At 46.8% G+C, this 17157-nt stretch overlaps 1 protein-coding gene across 9 annotated transcripts in view; it reads left to right on the forward strand.

Moving 5' to 3' along the window:
- Ttpal (alpha tocopherol transfer protein like) overlaps positions 1-15846 on the forward strand; it is a 34631-nt gene extending 18785 nt beyond the window's left edge. For 4 of the 9 annotated variants that reach the window (XM_078051847.1, XM_078051845.1, XM_078051846.1 and 1 more), the window contains 4 exons: positions 4366-4825; positions 8015-8208; positions 9907-10017; positions 12072-15846. In XM_078051847.1, the coding sequence (XP_077907973.1) occupies positions 4381-4825; positions 8015-8208; positions 9907-10017; positions 12072-12350 (1029 nt within the window). In that variant the 5' untranslated portion in view covers positions 4366-4380 and the 3' untranslated portion in view covers positions 12351-15846. Of the gene's footprint in view, positions 1-6; positions 364-4362; positions 4826-8014; positions 8209-9906; positions 10018-12071 lie in introns of those variants that run through there. The other 5 variants (XM_078051849.1, XM_078051848.1, XM_021727603.3 and 2 more) reach the window with 5 other exon arrangements.
- Positions 15847-17157: the final 1311 nt, after the last annotated feature.

Genomic DNA, 17157 nt, shown 5'->3' on the forward strand with positions numbered 1-17157 from the left:
AGGAAAAGGGCAGTTTCTTTCCTTCCTTCTCTGCTTTGGACCCGGTTCCCCATTCACACGGAGGACCGGACACGTTGCTCACGATCCCATTTACTATCAGCCAGCAGAGGGCCCGCCATGCACAGTCGCGACCGCCAGGTGGAGGCAAAGCTCCGGCAACACGGCGAGAAATCGCACATGCGCACTCCCAAGCGGCGCCCCGCCTTCCCACGCCCTGTGCACGTCACTTCCGGCGAGAGGGGCCGGACCGGCCGGGCGAGGAGTGCGGGTCGTTTCTGTGCGCGTTGCCAGACGAGGCTCCCGCCGCCGATTGACCCGCGCTCCGCCCCGCAGCCGGGCCGGTGAGTGCCCGCGAGCCCATGCGTACGTCCCAGGGGCCGAGAAAAGATGCCCCGAAAGGGAGGGATAACCGGAAGTGGGAGCCGAGGGAGCGAGAGACCCCAGGAAATGGGGACACCTGGGGAGGGGGCGACGACCGGAAGTTGGGGGCCTGGGAAGGTTGTCTAGGGGAGATGGGATCCCTGGAGCCCAAGAGAAATGGCTTCTTGGCCTCTCGCTGTCGGGGGGGGTGGGGTGGGTGGCGAGGAAGGTGATGCTCCACAAAATGATGGGCCCCAGGTGGGGAAGATTCCTGCTTCACCTCAGCAGCTGGTGTTTGCATCCCATCCCTACGTCCATCCATCATTTAGCAGACTTACTGAGCCACTGTCGAGGCCCTGGAGATTAAAAGCGAAGCACCCAGTGGAGGGTAGGGATGAGAGACCAGGGTGGGGCTTGACACTTCCTCCTGCCACCCTTGGGCACATCACTTAGCATCTGTCTTCCCCTGATGTTTACCGAGCTCTGACATGTACCCAGCAAAGGGGATAGCGGTGATCATGGCAGGCAGGTTCTCTGCCCTCGTGGATTCTTGGGGACAGTCTGTAAGATAGGAACAGTAATAATGTACATAACAAATATTGTGAGGAGTAAATAAAAGGCTGGGGATGTAACCCAGTGATGCATACCCAGCACTGGAGAAATAAATAAATAAATAAATAAATTGAGAAAACAAGTGCCAAACATAGTGCTTGATATAGGGTAAAACACAAAAGAATTTTAGTGTTTGTTGCTGTGTACCTAGCACAGTGCCTGACACATATGATAGGTAATCAGTAATTATTTGATAATGCATAGTGAAACAGACTCAGGAATTTCATGTAAACACTTGTGACATTGGACTGCAGTGCTGTGGAAAACTCAGGGATTCACCCTGAGGAAGTCAGGGAAGGCTTCACAGAGGCCTTGATGTTGCAGCTGGGCTTCAAAGGTGATGAGTTGTGATTGGGAACAGATAAGGAGAGGAAATTCCAGGGAGGGGATATCAGTGCATCAAAGTGTGAAGAATTGTAGGTCAGTAGTTTGTTTTGACTGGCAGGGAAGAGGTGGGAGGTGAGGCTGGAGAGGGCTTTGGGTCTGTAGCCTGTGAGCACTACAGTGTGCCTCTCAGGTATGCCCTGGATTGGGTTTGCAGACAATATTGGAACCCCAAGTGGGTTTTGCACAGCTGGAACTGTTCATTTCTTGCTCAGCATACCTCTGCCAAGCACATTAAACTCATTCAACAAATATTTATGGAGTGCAGACTCTCTCATACCATGTTAAGTGTTGTGTTTATAGTGATGAACAAGACAGACATGATACCAACCACAAATTGCCTACAGACAATGACAACAGAGTGAGAAGTGCTGTGCCAAAGAGCTCCTGCAGGGGGCACCCAACCTGGCCTGGGGTCAGTGAAGGCTGATTGGTTAAAGCCACAATCTTCACCCAACTGGATATTTCAGTAGCCTTTCTGGTCTGTTTCTATCCTCACCCTCTACAGTAGAGTGACTCCTTTAAACTATAAAACAGATCACAACACTCAAAGACCCCCATCCCCCCCCTTCACTTAGAATGGAAGAGTTCTTACAGTTCTACAAAGCCTTGGCCCCTGGGGCCCAGTAAGCCCCTGAATTCATCTGCTAGTGTTCCTCACCTTGCTTATTTGCTGATTGCTCAAAAGAGCCAGGCAGATTCCTGCCTCCAGCTACACAGTTGTCCCCCCCTCCCCCAGATGCATGGCTTGCTCCTTCACCTCCTCCATCAGCTAGATGAAGCCTTCCCTGACTACCCTATTCAAAATTGCAGCACCTGCCCCAAGGTACATGCAGCCAACTTCCCTGCTTTGTTTTCTTCACAACATTCATCACGATGTATAGACTGTATGATTGGTTATGCTCATAGTCTTCTCTATCTTCTCTAGAATCTAAGCTCAGCAGAGCAGAATTCTTTCTTCATTTACTTCTATATGCCTGTAAGAGGATCTGGTACATCATAAATGCTTGGTAACCATTGACTGAGTGAATTGTCATCTAATTGAGACTTGAGGGTGAATGGATGTGGGTCAGATGAGGAACAGGAGCAAGAGCATGCCAGTGCAAGGGATCAGGGTATGCACAGGCTGGAACACACCTTTGTGGAGGAGTGAAAGAAGCTGGAGAATACAAGAGATGGAGTGGCATATCTCAGTTTTGGAGGGAGTGACTTGCTTGGTCACTCTGGCTGTAGTGGACTGGAGGGAGTCCAGCCAGGTACAGTCAGGACCTTAGGGGTATGTGGAGGAACCTGTGAGGTTCCCTGATTTCCTTGTTGAGCTTGCATTGGAGGATCAATGGTGGCCTATGGACAAGAGTTGAACTTTAGAACTGGTCAGACTTGTGTTTACCTTATTCCCATAATATTTCAGTCTGCTATTTTTTTTCTTTCATGTAATAATGTGTTAATTCAGATTTTCTGAGAAGCAGACATTAGAGTCTAGAGATGGGACATGCAGTGCATGTCCAGTTGGAAGCAAAGACTATGGCAGATAAAGGATTCCATGTGTCACTCAGTCACAGCTGAGGGTGGTCTGTGGGAAGTGTGGCATCCAGTGTGGGTGATGGATCCAGAGGGACAGCACCTGGAGCCATTTGACAAGTATATTTCCCCCAGCAGTAGATCTCCCAGCCCATATCACAGTCTCCACAATGTGTTAAATGAGTATATATTTTTTAAAAAAGTAAACAGTACAGTAAACGTTCTCATCTTAATTGTCCAGTTGTCCAGATCTCTTCCCTCAAAGTAACCATTGGTAACACAATTTTTTATATCCTTCCAGAAAATTTCTGTGCATTCACAAGTGTATATGGGTATATATTTTAAAGACATAATGTGATTATTTTTTGCATACTATTCTCAGCCTCCTTTTTCCATAATATGTCAGTTCATGAACATCTGATAATTCCTTTTCATGACTGAATAGTATTTTATTTTTTATTTAATCTAGCTCCTGATGTTCAGTAAAGATATTTACAGTCATCTGTCATTTTAATCAATACTTAAAAGAGACGTGTGAATGCATTATTTTACACATATATATGCATTCCAGAAATGGAATTGCTGGGGCTGAGGATGTGGCTCAAGCGGTAGCGCGCTCGCCTGGCATGCGTGCGGCCCAGGTTCGATCCTCAGCACCACATACCAACAAAGATGTTGTGTCCACCGAGAACTAAAAAATAAATATTAAAAATTCTCTCTCTCTCTCTCTCTCTCTCTCTCTCTCTCTCTCTCTCCCTCCTCTCTCACTCTCTCTTAAAAAAAAAAAGAAATGGAATTGCTGAGCTATATGTGGTTTTAAATTTAATAGATACTAATAAACTGCCCTTTAAAGGGACTACATCAGTTTACACTCCTGCCAGTATTCCAAAGTACCTGTTGTTTATTTTAACCAGTGTGGATCGTAATGTTTTTGCTTTACTTTTATTTTTGGTGTATGCGTGTGTGTGTGTGTCGGGGGGGGCGGGGGGTGGTACTGGGGATTGAACCCAGGGTTGTACTATCACTGAACTACGTCCTGAGCCCTTTTTAGTTTTTTAAAATTGAGATAATGTCTCACTAAGTTGCCCAAGCTAACCTCAAATTTGCCATTCTACTGCCTGAAGATGCTGAGATTACAGGTGTGCACCACTGTGCTTGGCTCCAATTTGTTTTAACTTACTTTTCTGTAAGATGAGTGTGGTTCAACACCTGTTCACACACTGACACAGAAGTCCGTGGTATGTGGGGAGGAGTGCGTGCATTCAGCCACAGCTGCCAGGGTGCCTGCGAGGAGACTCTGACTGCATGGGTCTGGGTTGGACCTAGGCCCATGATTTAGGTCAGTTTCTTTCCTCTTTGAGAACCACTGCCCCTGAGGTTATTGGGCTCTGAAAAAAAAAAAAATACTATTCCCACATCCTGCTTCCTGGGCTTCGAAATGAGCATTGCTGAGCTTTCCTAACTTTGCTTGGGCTTCTGTGTCAGCAGGGACTTTGGTAGCTAATGTCAGAAGAAAGTGACTCTCTGAGAACCAGCCCTTCTGTGGCCTCGCTCTCTGAAAATGAACTGCCACCACCACCCGAGCCCCCCGGCTACGTGTGCTCACTGACGGAAGAATTGGTCACCAAAGCCCGGGAAGAGCTGCAGGAGAAGCCGGAGTGGAGACTTCGGGATGTGCAGGCCCTCCGGGACATGGTGCGGAAGGAGTACCCCAACCTGAGCACATCCCTTGAGGATGCCTTCCTGCTGCGCTTCCTCCGAGCCCGCAAGTTTGACTACGACCGGGCCCTGCAGCTCCTGGTCAACTACCACAGCTGCCGCAGGAGCTGGCCCGAAGTCTTCAGTAACCTGAAGCCATCGGCCCTAAAAGATGTGCTCAGTTCTGGGTTTCTTACTGTGCTGCCCCACACTGACCCCAGGGGCTGCCACGTCCTCTGTATCCGTCCAGGTATTTCCCCAGACTGCCATGGGACATGGGTGTGGTTGCTGAGCTTGCCCTGCACCCTGCCTTCTCATAGTCCCTTTTCCCCTCTTTTAGTTGAGCCTCTTTTGATTTTGATTGCAGATAATAAAAACCTACTCTAACTAAAGACAGAGGGAGGACTTGGTCAAGGGAGTCGTGGGTCTCACCTAGATAGAGGGCATGAGGTGCATAAGCTCTCACCAGGTCCTACAGTAAGAGCCAGTCTAAGATGACCCACCTCTGCCTGCATGTCCCCTGGCCACATGTTTCTGCTACCTCTGGCATATCCTCTTTACCTTTCTTTTCTGTAGACCAGCGCTTGCTGCCTTTGTGCACAAGGCTAACTGACATCTCTCAGCAATGAGGATCACCTGGCCACCCAGTTCACACCCCTCAGTGCAAATTCTAGATTTCCAATGGGAGAGAATATGCTGGGTTGAGGGGTCTGCCTCTGGTCAGAGGATACGAGCAGAGCTGCCAGGAGCCCCTGCCACTCCTCTTTGAGTGGCCAAGGCACAGATATCATTGAGAGGTTGAGGAGCTGGCAGACTCGTGAAAAGGAGCCTTCCCCATCCCTCCTCCTCCCTCCTTTCCTCTGCTTTATGAAGCCTTGACAAGATTCACTTTATTTTTATTTTTGCAGTGATGGAGATGGAGCGTAGTGCCTCATGCATGCCAGACCAGTGCTGTGCCCATGCTAGACCACAACAAAGCCCCAAGAGTCATTTTTTTTAAATCTTAGCACTTTATAATAATCATCAGGGTACATTACTTTTTTGAAAGTTCATTTTCTTTGACATCGTACAAAAAAATGTATGAGTAGACCCAAAAGTAGACACACACTATCCTTTGTTGGCACTATTGTCTAGTTCTCCATATTAACTTTACTATTCAAACAGTTAGGCAGCAATTTATAGATTGGGAAAGAGAGAAAACCAAAAAACTTTTCTGTCCATTTTTATTCTTATTTCATTGGCACAGAAGTTAGCAGTTGGGGGCAGTTCCCTGCCGACTTCCTGAAGAAGGATTTGGAACATTCCAAGCTTTGGACACAGTGACTAGGGGGTGCTAGAACTCCAGCCTTCTAATCCTTAATCCTGTTCTCTCCCATGATGCCAAATGCACTGTCATGGAGGCGTGTTCCCCACCCCACCCACAGCCTCAACATTTTCCATCAGAGCACTGCTCAGAAAAAAAGGGAAAGATAGATTGCAGTGTTCTTCCCGAGTGAGCCAGGAAGTGCAAACAGACTGGCAGCCCGGTGTGTACAAACGCCTCTTCAAGGGACATCTGATGGGAGCAGCACCTCCCTGTGCTTCCTCTGCCGTTAAGCCCCACTTCTCTGTTCCCTTCATCATTTACCAAAATCTCTCTGAAACTAGATCTTTCTTTTTGGCCCTTACTATGAACCAGGCACGTGTTAATGGCTGTACCTGCACTGGTAGGCACTTCCGAAATTAGAGGTGTTTATTTTAAAATAAGCAATGCAGTGCAGATTTCAGGACACCAGGAGACCTAGAAACCAGCCAGTAGGCTTTTTGCTGCTCCTCTGTGCTCAACGGGTAAGGATATTACAAAATGGCAGATATTACCACACTGGTTGCACCTTGCCACAGTGGTTCCTGCCCTTTGCTGGTGAGATGAATACCTTCCCCATGTGGGTGGAGCAGGTCTGGACCCCTCCCTATTGACCCAGCTTCTCAGGAGGTAGCAGAGACACAAAGTTCTCTTCTCAGCTGGGTTTTGGCTTTGCCTTTTTATAAGCTCTCTGGGGACATATGTGATTGAAAAGATAGCATCCGGAAATGCAGAGGCAGGTTTAATTGGCAGCAACACTAAACAGCACACTGGCACGATTTTTATACAAAGAATTTCTTAAGAATTTTGCACATCTTACATGTCTCATTGGTGGTAAACGTGAAGTTTTATCATTCTAAGAAAGGGGCACACAGGTTTTGGTGGAATTTTCTTGAGAATAGTGGTTAATAATCACAAATACTGTTATTTTTATCTTTTTCCCGAAGGGAAGAAAGAATTGTTGAATATATGGGAAGTATTAAAGAAACATCTGCCCTGGGGAGGGGACTTGGATGCAGGGTCTTCTGCAACGCAGCATCATTTCCCATCCCCACAACACCTCCTGAAGGTGGTACAGAAGTTAGGACTCACTTTTTGGGTGGCAAATGACAGCCATCTTAGGTCAGCTAAAACAAACAAAAAAAACCTCATTTTCTCAGATAACTGACATTAGGGCACAGCTGGGTCAAACAGCAGCACTGGAAATCTGCTCCATCTCCACTGACCTCAACGTGGACTTCATTCTCAGGCCAGCTCTGGCCTCATGGGACTCCTGCATCTTGAGGTCACAGCCAGAGTACTGTAAGAGGGAGGAAAGAGTATCCCCTTCCCAAGGGTCAAGGTGCTGGAATTGAGACTCCTGGGATTTGTGTGACCTGGCTTTGACCACACTGTGGCCAGGAGGATCTAATGCCAGATGGCAGATCGATGCCCAGGCACTTTTTCACCTCTAGAGTCAGGGGTCACAGCAGTTCTATGCAAGTTGCATGACAAGAGTGGAAAGAGGTATCTCCCCAAGGAAAATCAGGATGGTGTTATGAAGATAAGGGAAATACCTGATGGTGAGAAGCATAGGTGTCCATGAAGGTGATGTCATTGTTCTCTTACTTGGAGAAGGCAGAGAGGCTCCGGGGAAGAAGGCAGCCTGCTCGAGGCCACACAGCCGGTCAGGTTCCGATCCCCAGGTGGTGAGACTTCAGAGGGCATGCTGTTAACCTTAATGCTCAACTGCATTTCCATTTCTGAATGTACCACTGGGTTGGGAGTAAGAAACATTAGCTACTCAGTCTGATGTGGCTCGGTGGTAGAGCGCTTGCCTAGCATGTGCGAGGCACTCGGTTCTAGTCTCAGCACCACATTTAAAATAAATGAATAAAATAAAGGTCCATCAATATTAAAAAGAAATATTAAAAAAAAAAGAAATATCAGCTACTGCGTAAAGCCCACTTATAACCTAAGTAGCATCATGGCCACAAAAATCTCTTTCTTTCCATTTTGAGACAGCAGTTTTTTTTATCGACAGAGATAAATCTTTTCTCATCACTTGTTCATGTTCATTTCTATAACCTGCTGTTCCTTATTCTCTTATAACCTCAGACAGATGGATACCGAGCAACTATCCAATTACTGAAAACATCCGAGCCATATACCTGACGTTAGAAAAACTCATTCAGTCTGAAGAAACCCAGGTGAATGGAATTGTAATTCTTGCAGACTACAAAGGAGTGAGCTTATCAAAAGCATCTCATTTTGGCCCTTTTATAGCCAAAAAGGTGATTGGCATCCTCCAGGTATGGCCCATTTGCTGTGTGCCCCTTCTGTGGTTGCTTTGACTTTCCCCAGGGTCCTTCATGCAGGTCTCTTGGGATTCACAAACCCCACTTCCTACCTGCAGTGGGAAGTCACCAGCCATTTACCATGGCTTCCTCAGGGTCTCCAGTCATTTGAGGAGAAGGTACCTTCTATCTAGACAAGATCACAGTTTGGGCAAGAATCAAAAACGGGCAGCTGCTTTCTGCCTTTGTGTGTGCATACGTGCACATATGTGCGCAAATGGCAAAGAAGGAATTTTCCTAAAACACAAAATAAATTGTCCTGCCTTAGGGGCTGGAGCCTCTCCATTCCTCTGTGGAACTGGGACCTGGAGTTCTGTGGGACTGTGTTTTGATCAGAGGTCTCACACTTCAGGCTTCACGTTTTGGAACCTAAATTGCTAGGGCCTGGAAGGTCCCTTCCATACATGTTCACAAAGGGCTGTTACCACCGTTATCACCCATTCAGTCCTTTGAGGAATCTTCTGTATTAGTCAAGAATTCTTTTTCCTTTTTTGATAGACGGGGAAACTGAGACCTAGAGAGGATAGAGTCTGGCCAGAGGGTCACAACTGGGACAAATTTGGATTCCTTGTTCATTCTGACCCAAGTCCTGGAGTGCTGCAGATGCTGCCCCTGTGAACTGTGGGCACCAGTGGTCACAGCATCACCTCTCACCGTATTCACAAGTGTGTTTAAGACCACTTTTTGACATAATTGTAAATCTTATTTCTAGCTTTGAGTCAGTACTCTGGCTTTTCTTTGCTTCCACTCTGTTTCTGTTTTTTGCTTTTGTAGTGCTTAGACAGAACCAAGGTCTTTGCACATGCCAGGCAAGCACAGAACCACAAGCCACACCCCAGCCCTCTGCTCTGTTCCCATGTCTACTACATTCAGTGTCAGGGTAGAGTGGATCAGTGTTTTCCTGGTATTTTAAACTCCTCCAGCCTGGTGTGGTGGTGCACGCCTATAATTCCAGCTACTAGAAGGCTAAGGCAGGAGGATCATGAGTTTTGAGGCCAGCCTGGGCAACTTAAGACAAAGTCAAATAAAAAGGGCTGAGAGTGTCGCTTAGTGGTAGAGTGCTTGGTCAGTTTTGCAAGGCCCTGGGTTTCATCTCCAGTACCACAAAAACAAACAAAAATCTTCCAGAGCGGACAGAAGTCCCAGGGCTAAACAGGTTTGGTAATGTGGAATAGCACATCCCTCTCTTATGAATTTCACCACCAACATCTCTGTATTAAAGGCTGAGCAGGGAACTGTGGTCACAGAAACCGGTCTATGTCTACTGACTTACCAGACTCACTTGCCATGGAATCCTTTTCTATATCTAATGCTCCCTGAGAAATATGCTCAGGGCAGCTCTGACCCAGGACTCTTGATGTGTGCCAGCTCCATCTGTGTAGATGCAGATCTTTGCTGCCCACAAGAGGAGCCACTCTGCCTGTTTGTCTCTTTTCTGACCCAATCTTGGCTTCCAAGAGAGACTTTCACAAAGGCTTGTCCTTCCTATTTAGCAACCCTCTCCCCCACGCCCTTCTGTCTTTGCAGAGACCCTGAGAATGTAACCAGACTGATGTGGGCTGAACGTAGAGGTTGAATCAGGGAGTGTGGCTGTGGAAGGGACAGTATACAGTCACTGCAGATGTTCTAACACTCTTTTCCCTCCCCCAACAGGATGGGTTTCCCATTCGGATAAAAGCAGTCCATGTAGTAAATGAACCTCGGATATTTAAAGGCATTTTTGCCATCATAAAACCATTTCTGAAGGAGAAAATAGCAAACAGAGTAAGTGACAATCCTTGTGGCTTTTGATGCTTTCATCTTTTTCCTCCCTGGATTTGCTTGTGACAGCTAGTACTTAATTCTTTTTGCTTTGGAACTAACTTGGAAAGTCTGAGAGTACGGATGAATATAAATGAACAGTCTTTTTTATAAGGGAAAGATGAAATTATAAGATGATAATATTTGCCAGAAAAGAGCAGAAGTCAGAATTTTTACCATAAGTGTCCTCTCTGCTATGTAAACCCTTAGCCTTTTGATCTCCTATCTTAGACATTGTAAACCAATGTTGCATTTTATACGTGAGAGGATGTGGAAAGGGAGGAGCCAAAGAGAGTAACTGGGCAGATTGAGATAGGGTCTCATTATGACCTCAGATTTGCAACCCTCCTGCCTTGTTCTCCTGAGTAAACTGAGATCGTGGTCTGGCTAGGATAAATGTTACTTGAGATACTGAGGCAGGAGGATCACAAGTTCAAGATCAACCTGGGCAATGTAGCATGACCCTGTATTAAAATAAAAGGAACTGGGGATGCAGCTCAGTGGTTGAGCACTTGCAGAGTGTGTGCAATGGCCCGAGTTTAATCCTCAATAGAACAAAAAAATAAAAGATAAACTAAAGGACGAGTCTTCCTTTCTGACCCTGAAGAGCCCTTTTTCTCTTCACCTTTCCCAGGACCACTGATTGAAATGGCCTGGACCTAGGAACGTGGTGGTCACTCTAAAGACTAGGTCCTCAATTTTATACTCTTTTTCAAAAAGAAAGCTTATACAGATGGAGAACCCCAGGGTTGCAAGAGAGGGAACTTAAACTCCAGATCTAGCTCTTTCCCTATTTTATCAGCTCAGGGGTGAAGCCCAGGGATATGGGTTTTTAAATTTCCCTAGGTAATCCTGATGCACAGCTAGTGGAGCTACCGATTTAGTGGCCTCCTTGCATGGGCACAAACCTGTGTTGGTTCCCGAAGATTCTGTTTGGAACCTGAACCTACATAGCCTTCACATAGCCTTTTACGTCTATGAAATGCTCTTATTTGTGGCACATGATGTTGTTTTTCTCCCTTGTGTATTCACTTATTCATTCATTCAAAACTATTTATCAGGGCTGGGGATGTGGCTCACGCGGTAGCGCGCTCGCCTGGCATGCGTGCGGCCCGGGTTCGATCCTCAGCACCACATACCAACAAAGATGTTGTGTCCGCCGAGAACTAAAAAATAAATATTAAAAATTCTCTCTCTCTCTCTAAAAAAACAAAAAACAAAAACAAAAAAAAACAAAACTATTTATCAATCAACTACTCTGTGCAGAATGAACAAAATGACCCAAATCCCTTCCCCTAAGAAGCTCACACTTGAAAGAGATGCCCAGATAATGGATCACATATGTTACCCAGTGTTCGAATGGGAGAAGTGCTTCAGACAAAAGTAGACCACAGAAAGGAGGTAGTAAGTGTGAAGGGGGATCGCAGTGTCCAATAGGGTATTAGAGGTGGCTGCATTGAGGAGATGGCCACATTGAGAAGTCGATGTTTGAGCAAAGACTTGACAGGTGAGGCGTCAGCCTTTCAGACAAGCAGGTGGCCAGCATAGCTGGAGGAGCAGCTTGGAGGATGGTGTGACTGGGGCTGAGGAATGATCAGAGGAGGAGTTGGAGAAGTAATAGGCCAGGTCATGAGGGGCCTCTGACTGGTCCGAGAGGGAGTGCCAGAAGGGTGTGGAGGAGTGACATGTCGGCCCACACTGAAATCCTGTGTTCTATGGGGACAAGAGTGAGAGCAGAGATAGGTAGGAGGCTCATGTGGGACTACAGGGAGAGGTGCTGGAGGCCTGGAACCACTGAGGATGTAGCCAAGTGGTTGGACCCTGAATGGATCTGGAAGGCCTACCAACAGGGTGTGTGGTATACAGAGAAGAGAATTAGGGGTACTCCAGGCTTCTTGGCTGAGGAACTGAGTAAAGTTGCAATTAATCTTTCTTCATTCAACACGTATTATTTGAGCACCTACCACGAAAGGGATTGCTACATTACTGATTGACCTTTTAATTTCATTCCCTGTTAGTTCTTCCTCCACGGGTCTGACCTGAACTCTCTTCACACAAACCTCCCAAGAAACATCCTCCCCAAGGAGTACGGGGGCACAGCCGGGGAGCTGGACACTGCCAGCTGGAGTGCCGTGCTCCTGGCCTCAGAGGACGACTTCGTGAAAGAGTTCTGCCAACCCGTCCCCACCTGCGACAGCATCCTGGGCCAGGCACTGCTGTCCGAAGGACTGGCCTCAGATGTGCAGTGCGACGACTCCATGCGGGCGGTGAAGTCACAGCTGTACTCCTGCTACTAGTCAGTCCCGGGGAGTGTCGCCATGTTTAAATCTTTTCCCTTCGTCTTTAGAACTTACAGTCTTGAGGCCTCAGTCTTGCTCCTTATAATGAAAGAGCAGCATGAGGAACCGTCTGGAGACCTTTGAGGGTGAGCCCAGCTTGGGGTGAGCCTTTGGTTACTTGGATTATTCCAGGGAAAGTTTCCTCAGTGACCCCACACATTCACAGTTGAAGTTGTATCTAGTTCTTAGGCATCTCAGAAGAAAAAGTCACTTTGATCCCAATTCCAGGAAAAGACAACACAAGTGGCCAGTCAGCACTACTCTTCTGAAACAACTTGGCCGAACCTTCAAGGAGGCCATGCAAAGCTTTGGGAGTCTGCCTTTCACGAGAACTCTCGCTGTAAACCCGCCACCAATCAGGAAACTTCCCATTCCAGGTCCAGTTCCCCGGTGGCTGTCACTGGGTTTGGAAAGCACCTTGCCTGCACTAGGGGAGCACCAGGATCTAGGCACTTCTTCCTGATCAAATTGAGAAGCCAGAGATTTCAAAGCCTCCCTGGGATTCACTGGTTGAATCTTGCAATAGAAACATCTCCCAAACCTATAAAGCCTTAGCCCTGGTTCTGAGTTGAGTCAGACCAGGTCTTAAAAGTATATGATCTTGCTCAGTGTAAAACACTGGATTCTAGGCTTGTGAAGCTAAAGAATTTTGGACTAGGAATCAAGAGACCTGGGCTCCAGGTATGTGACTGTGTGACTATACACAAGACTCAGGCCCCCGTGGGTCTCGGCTTTCTCATTTATGAGGCTGGATGAAATCATGTCAAAGGGCCCTTTTGGCACTGAGGTTCTGGTATATGGTTTAGCTACTGGTAGGTTATCTTCCTGGAGATGGCTATCAGATAGTGGTGGTCACATCCTAGTTTTTATCGATACGCACAGACTTTTCCATGGAGAATTAGCGCCATCTGGTCCTGTCTTTAAAGAAGCTAGTATATGCATTCCTAGGACTCAGTGACCCAACTTCCTTTTTGTAGTGATGGTTAAAAGGATGGCTTGTGTGAGGTGGCCTGAATGTTGTAGGAATTCCTTCCATCCTGAAATCTGGGTAGGATATTGTAAACTCAGCTACAGTGGTTTTAATACTTGGATTTCTTAAATCTCATCCCTGAAAACATACACACATGGGCAGGTTGTTGCTGGGTCACCAATGGAGCCTCTGCCCTCCCAGGCCCACTGTAGATTGTCTTTCTGGTGTGGGAGGACCAGTTGCCCTGAATGGCAGTTCTGAATTTCAGCATTTTAGAAGACTTCAGCCTTAGCCCAGCCATCAAATTAGGTGGTTCATCTGATGGTTTCTGACCTGTTTCCTTTCACATGTGATCAAGATGTCAAGTAGTGATAAGTACTATTTGTTGTGCCTGTACCTTCTCTGTACATTTATTAGAATAAGCAGGCAAAGCAGATAGTTTCCTGAGGGAGAGAAACAGCCTCTGAAATTCCAAGGTCTTCTATTACTAAGCTATTCAAGTTTACAGCACTTTCAGAAATGCATAAGTTGGTGGAAATTAATTTACTTACCTCATTAATGCCAATTCCATGGAAAGTTCTTTCCACCATAGACACTAACCCTGAATCCTCTAAGGTCCTGGCTGAGCTGGAAGTGCCAAAACGTACACCACTGGCTACCAGTGGGTGAAAGCAATGTGACCAGCATTGCTGAAAGACCTGGGCTTCAGTGGAATGGCTGAAGGGCACGGTTCAGAATGCAGAGGCCAGGTGGGAAGTTGGTTAGACTCCCTTGGGTTCCAAAGAGAAGAGAATGTGTGTGAAGTGGGGGACGCCCACAGAAACAGCTAGATGGAGGGACGGATGAACACTTGCCCCTGCATCATGTTCCTGGCCAGTGGCCCTTGTCTACATGACTAAACGCTGGATGGCCAGGCTCACCTGGAGAAATAATTCAGAGGCAGGAAAGGATGTTGCCTGTTTTCCCAGCCTTTCCCCTCAGGCGAGAGGCATTGACCTAGTTCTGCCTGCCTCCTGGAGCTGCTGGGCATCCTGCTGGCTCCAGAAAGATCAAATGGTCTTGGCACCTCAGGGAATGGGAAGCAAGCTGTAAATCCAGGACCTCCCTGGTGAAAAGCAAGGCAGAGCAGGCGGGCGACCAGCCGGGCACAGCAGGCCTGGCTTTGTGGTGGAGACACCTGAGGACTGGGGCAAGAGCCTTCCTTCAGGGAACTTTGGTTCAAAAACACCAGGCATGAACTTTCCCCTGGTTACAGGTAGGGAGATATCAGGGAGGGACAGGGACAGAAATTAGGAGCATCGAGTTCCAGCTACATCTTGCCACGTATGTGTCCTTGAACAAACCATTGAACACCCCTGAATCATCATGACCCAGGAGACCTCTACTCTGAATGCCAAACCTGTGTTTCTGGCATCTGGCAGGCTTCACTGCCACAGTAACAACCCACTTTTACTGCCATCTGGGTTTTTAGGAAATTTGGGTCTGAATGTATTGGTAAAGCTTCCAAAACAAATTTGTTAGCTTGGGACAATGGGAGTTTTCTCTTCCCCCATTCCCCATTCTTCCTAGAAACATAGTCTACCTTTATGGAGAGAAACAGATGAAATCTCTGGAAACAGCCAAAAATGCAACCCTGGCTTCGCACACTGGCTTTCCTGCGTGGGACTACAGAAGGGGCTATGGATCCTTCCACTTCATCCTGCTGGCGTGGTAGGAGGCATTTCCCCTGAATTCAAGACTTATTGACTGGGCAGTGTTGATCAGTCATGGGGTTTCTTTTTCATTTGGCAGCCATTGTGGCATTATTATAATACCTCATTTTAAAGTTGTCAGCTTTCCAGGTTTTCCTATGAAACCTCCATTCATTCAGGAAGGGACATGTCAACTAATGTGTGGCCTTCCTGTGGCTGTGACAGCTTGGAGATGCTCAGGAAGACTGTCAACCTGTTAGCACCCCTGAGCATTGGCAGCTGTTAACTTTGAAAATCTAAATTCCTTTCTGCTCTCGACTCAGAAATGGTTTGCTTGAAATGCAAGAAACAAACATCATCAAATATTCCCACTTAGCAGGAGCTTGCTTCATGGGAAGGTCTGGTATGACTCGTGGATGGAGATGATTGGGATGCATTTACTGGTTTTCAGTTTAGCTTGTTTTCAAGAGAACTCTCAAGAAGGCAGCCTGTGTAGTCAGGTAGTAAGAGTTCTGGGCTCTTGTGGATATGCCTCTGATACCACTCTGTTGGGAGCTGGGTTAATTAACTAGGTTGGGCTATCATTTTAGCCACTGGTTGCATTCTTTGCTTCAACCTGAAATTCAGTGTAGCTTCGAGTGTGGGGACACATGGTGGTGGCTTCATCTACTTCAGTGTTTGTTTTGACCAAAAGTTTATTTTTCTAGTGCATTTTTCTAAGTCAAAGTGGTATAAAAAATATGTAATTTTAGTATGCATGACTGGGTCTTAATAAAAATCCCTGTAAGGATGAGTGTGCGTAGTTTGTTTTTCTTGGTGCTGCTGGGGATTGAACCCAGGGCTTTGTGCATGCGAGACAGGCACTCTACCAACTGAGCTATATCCCCAGCCCCCGTAGAGTTTGGATAAAGATTCTTAGGTTTCCTACTCACAGGCATGGCCTCCCTCCTCCAGGAGAGCCTGGGAGGGGTACTGTGGCAAACGTTCAGCTGGCTGCCCCCAAAGACCAGGTGCACCTAGACTGCATCATGTACCAAGGGGAGAGGATGTAATCGTACATGGTGGTCACCCTCAACAACTTATAAAAAATAAAAAGGGCTGGGGATATAGCTCAGAGGTAGACTGCATGCTCAGCATGCAGAAGGCTCAGGGTTTGGTCCCCAAACCAAATAATGATAAAGGTGGAGAGTCAGAAGATCAGTTAGGGTATCACTTTCCTTGGGGGGAAGTTTTAACCAAGTGTTCATGCTCTTACCTGACTAGGTGCCAGCAACTAGCAATAGTGACCTAGTAAAATAGTGACTGCTGTCAGGTGGTCACTAACTTTCCTGAAAATGATGGGCAGTGTTGTGAGCCAGCTTACTCCCCTCCACTGTCTCCAAGCAGTCTCTAGTATAACCTCCTGGATCCAGACAAAGGGTGTTTTGAGAAAAAAACTTAGAAGTCAAGCCCCAGGTTTGACTCCCTGCTTCTTCACCTCTTCCTGGGCAACAGGAAGTCTGACTACTTTCCAAGCATCAGTTTGATTTAAGGGCAGGGGGTGTGGGGACTCAGCACCTCACAGGGGTGTACACATTATCTATTCATGGCCTGGCACATGTAGCTGTTTATGTGGTATCTATTATTATTCTTCACCTGAGCAAAGAGGCAACGTGTGGCTTGGTCACCCAGCAGTCATCAGGACATCATCGAGGAGGCGGACTGATTTGGGTGCCTGGGTAACAGGATGGATAGGTCAACACAAAGTGAGAAAGATGACCAGCAGCTCCCGTGAAGAAACATAAGCCTGGTACCTACTACTAATTTCCAGAAATCAAATGCACATCATCATCTAAATACTCACGTTCAACAGGTAAAAAGAAAAATATAGTCAAGCAAAGACTTTTACGATTGACAAAAAAGGCTGTCCTACTCTAAATTAGACCTGAGTTATGGTTTGGTCTGGAACATCAAGTTATCCTTTTAACCAGGTCTATGGTCATTCTTTGGCAGTCATCTTTGGCTATCAAGAGAAAGTTTTATTCCCCACTGAGTTTAAGGCCAACCTAAAAGGTAAACCAACACTTAACAGTTCTCTCCCAGCTCTAATGAGGTCAAAGCAGCA

The sequence above is a fragment of the Ictidomys tridecemlineatus genome, chromosome 5 (genome assembly GCF_052094955.1).
Source record: "Ictidomys tridecemlineatus isolate mIctTri1 chromosome 5, mIctTri1.hap1, whole genome shotgun sequence".
NCBI classification, from domain to species: domain Eukaryota; kingdom Metazoa; phylum Chordata; class Mammalia; order Rodentia; family Sciuridae; genus Ictidomys; species Ictidomys tridecemlineatus.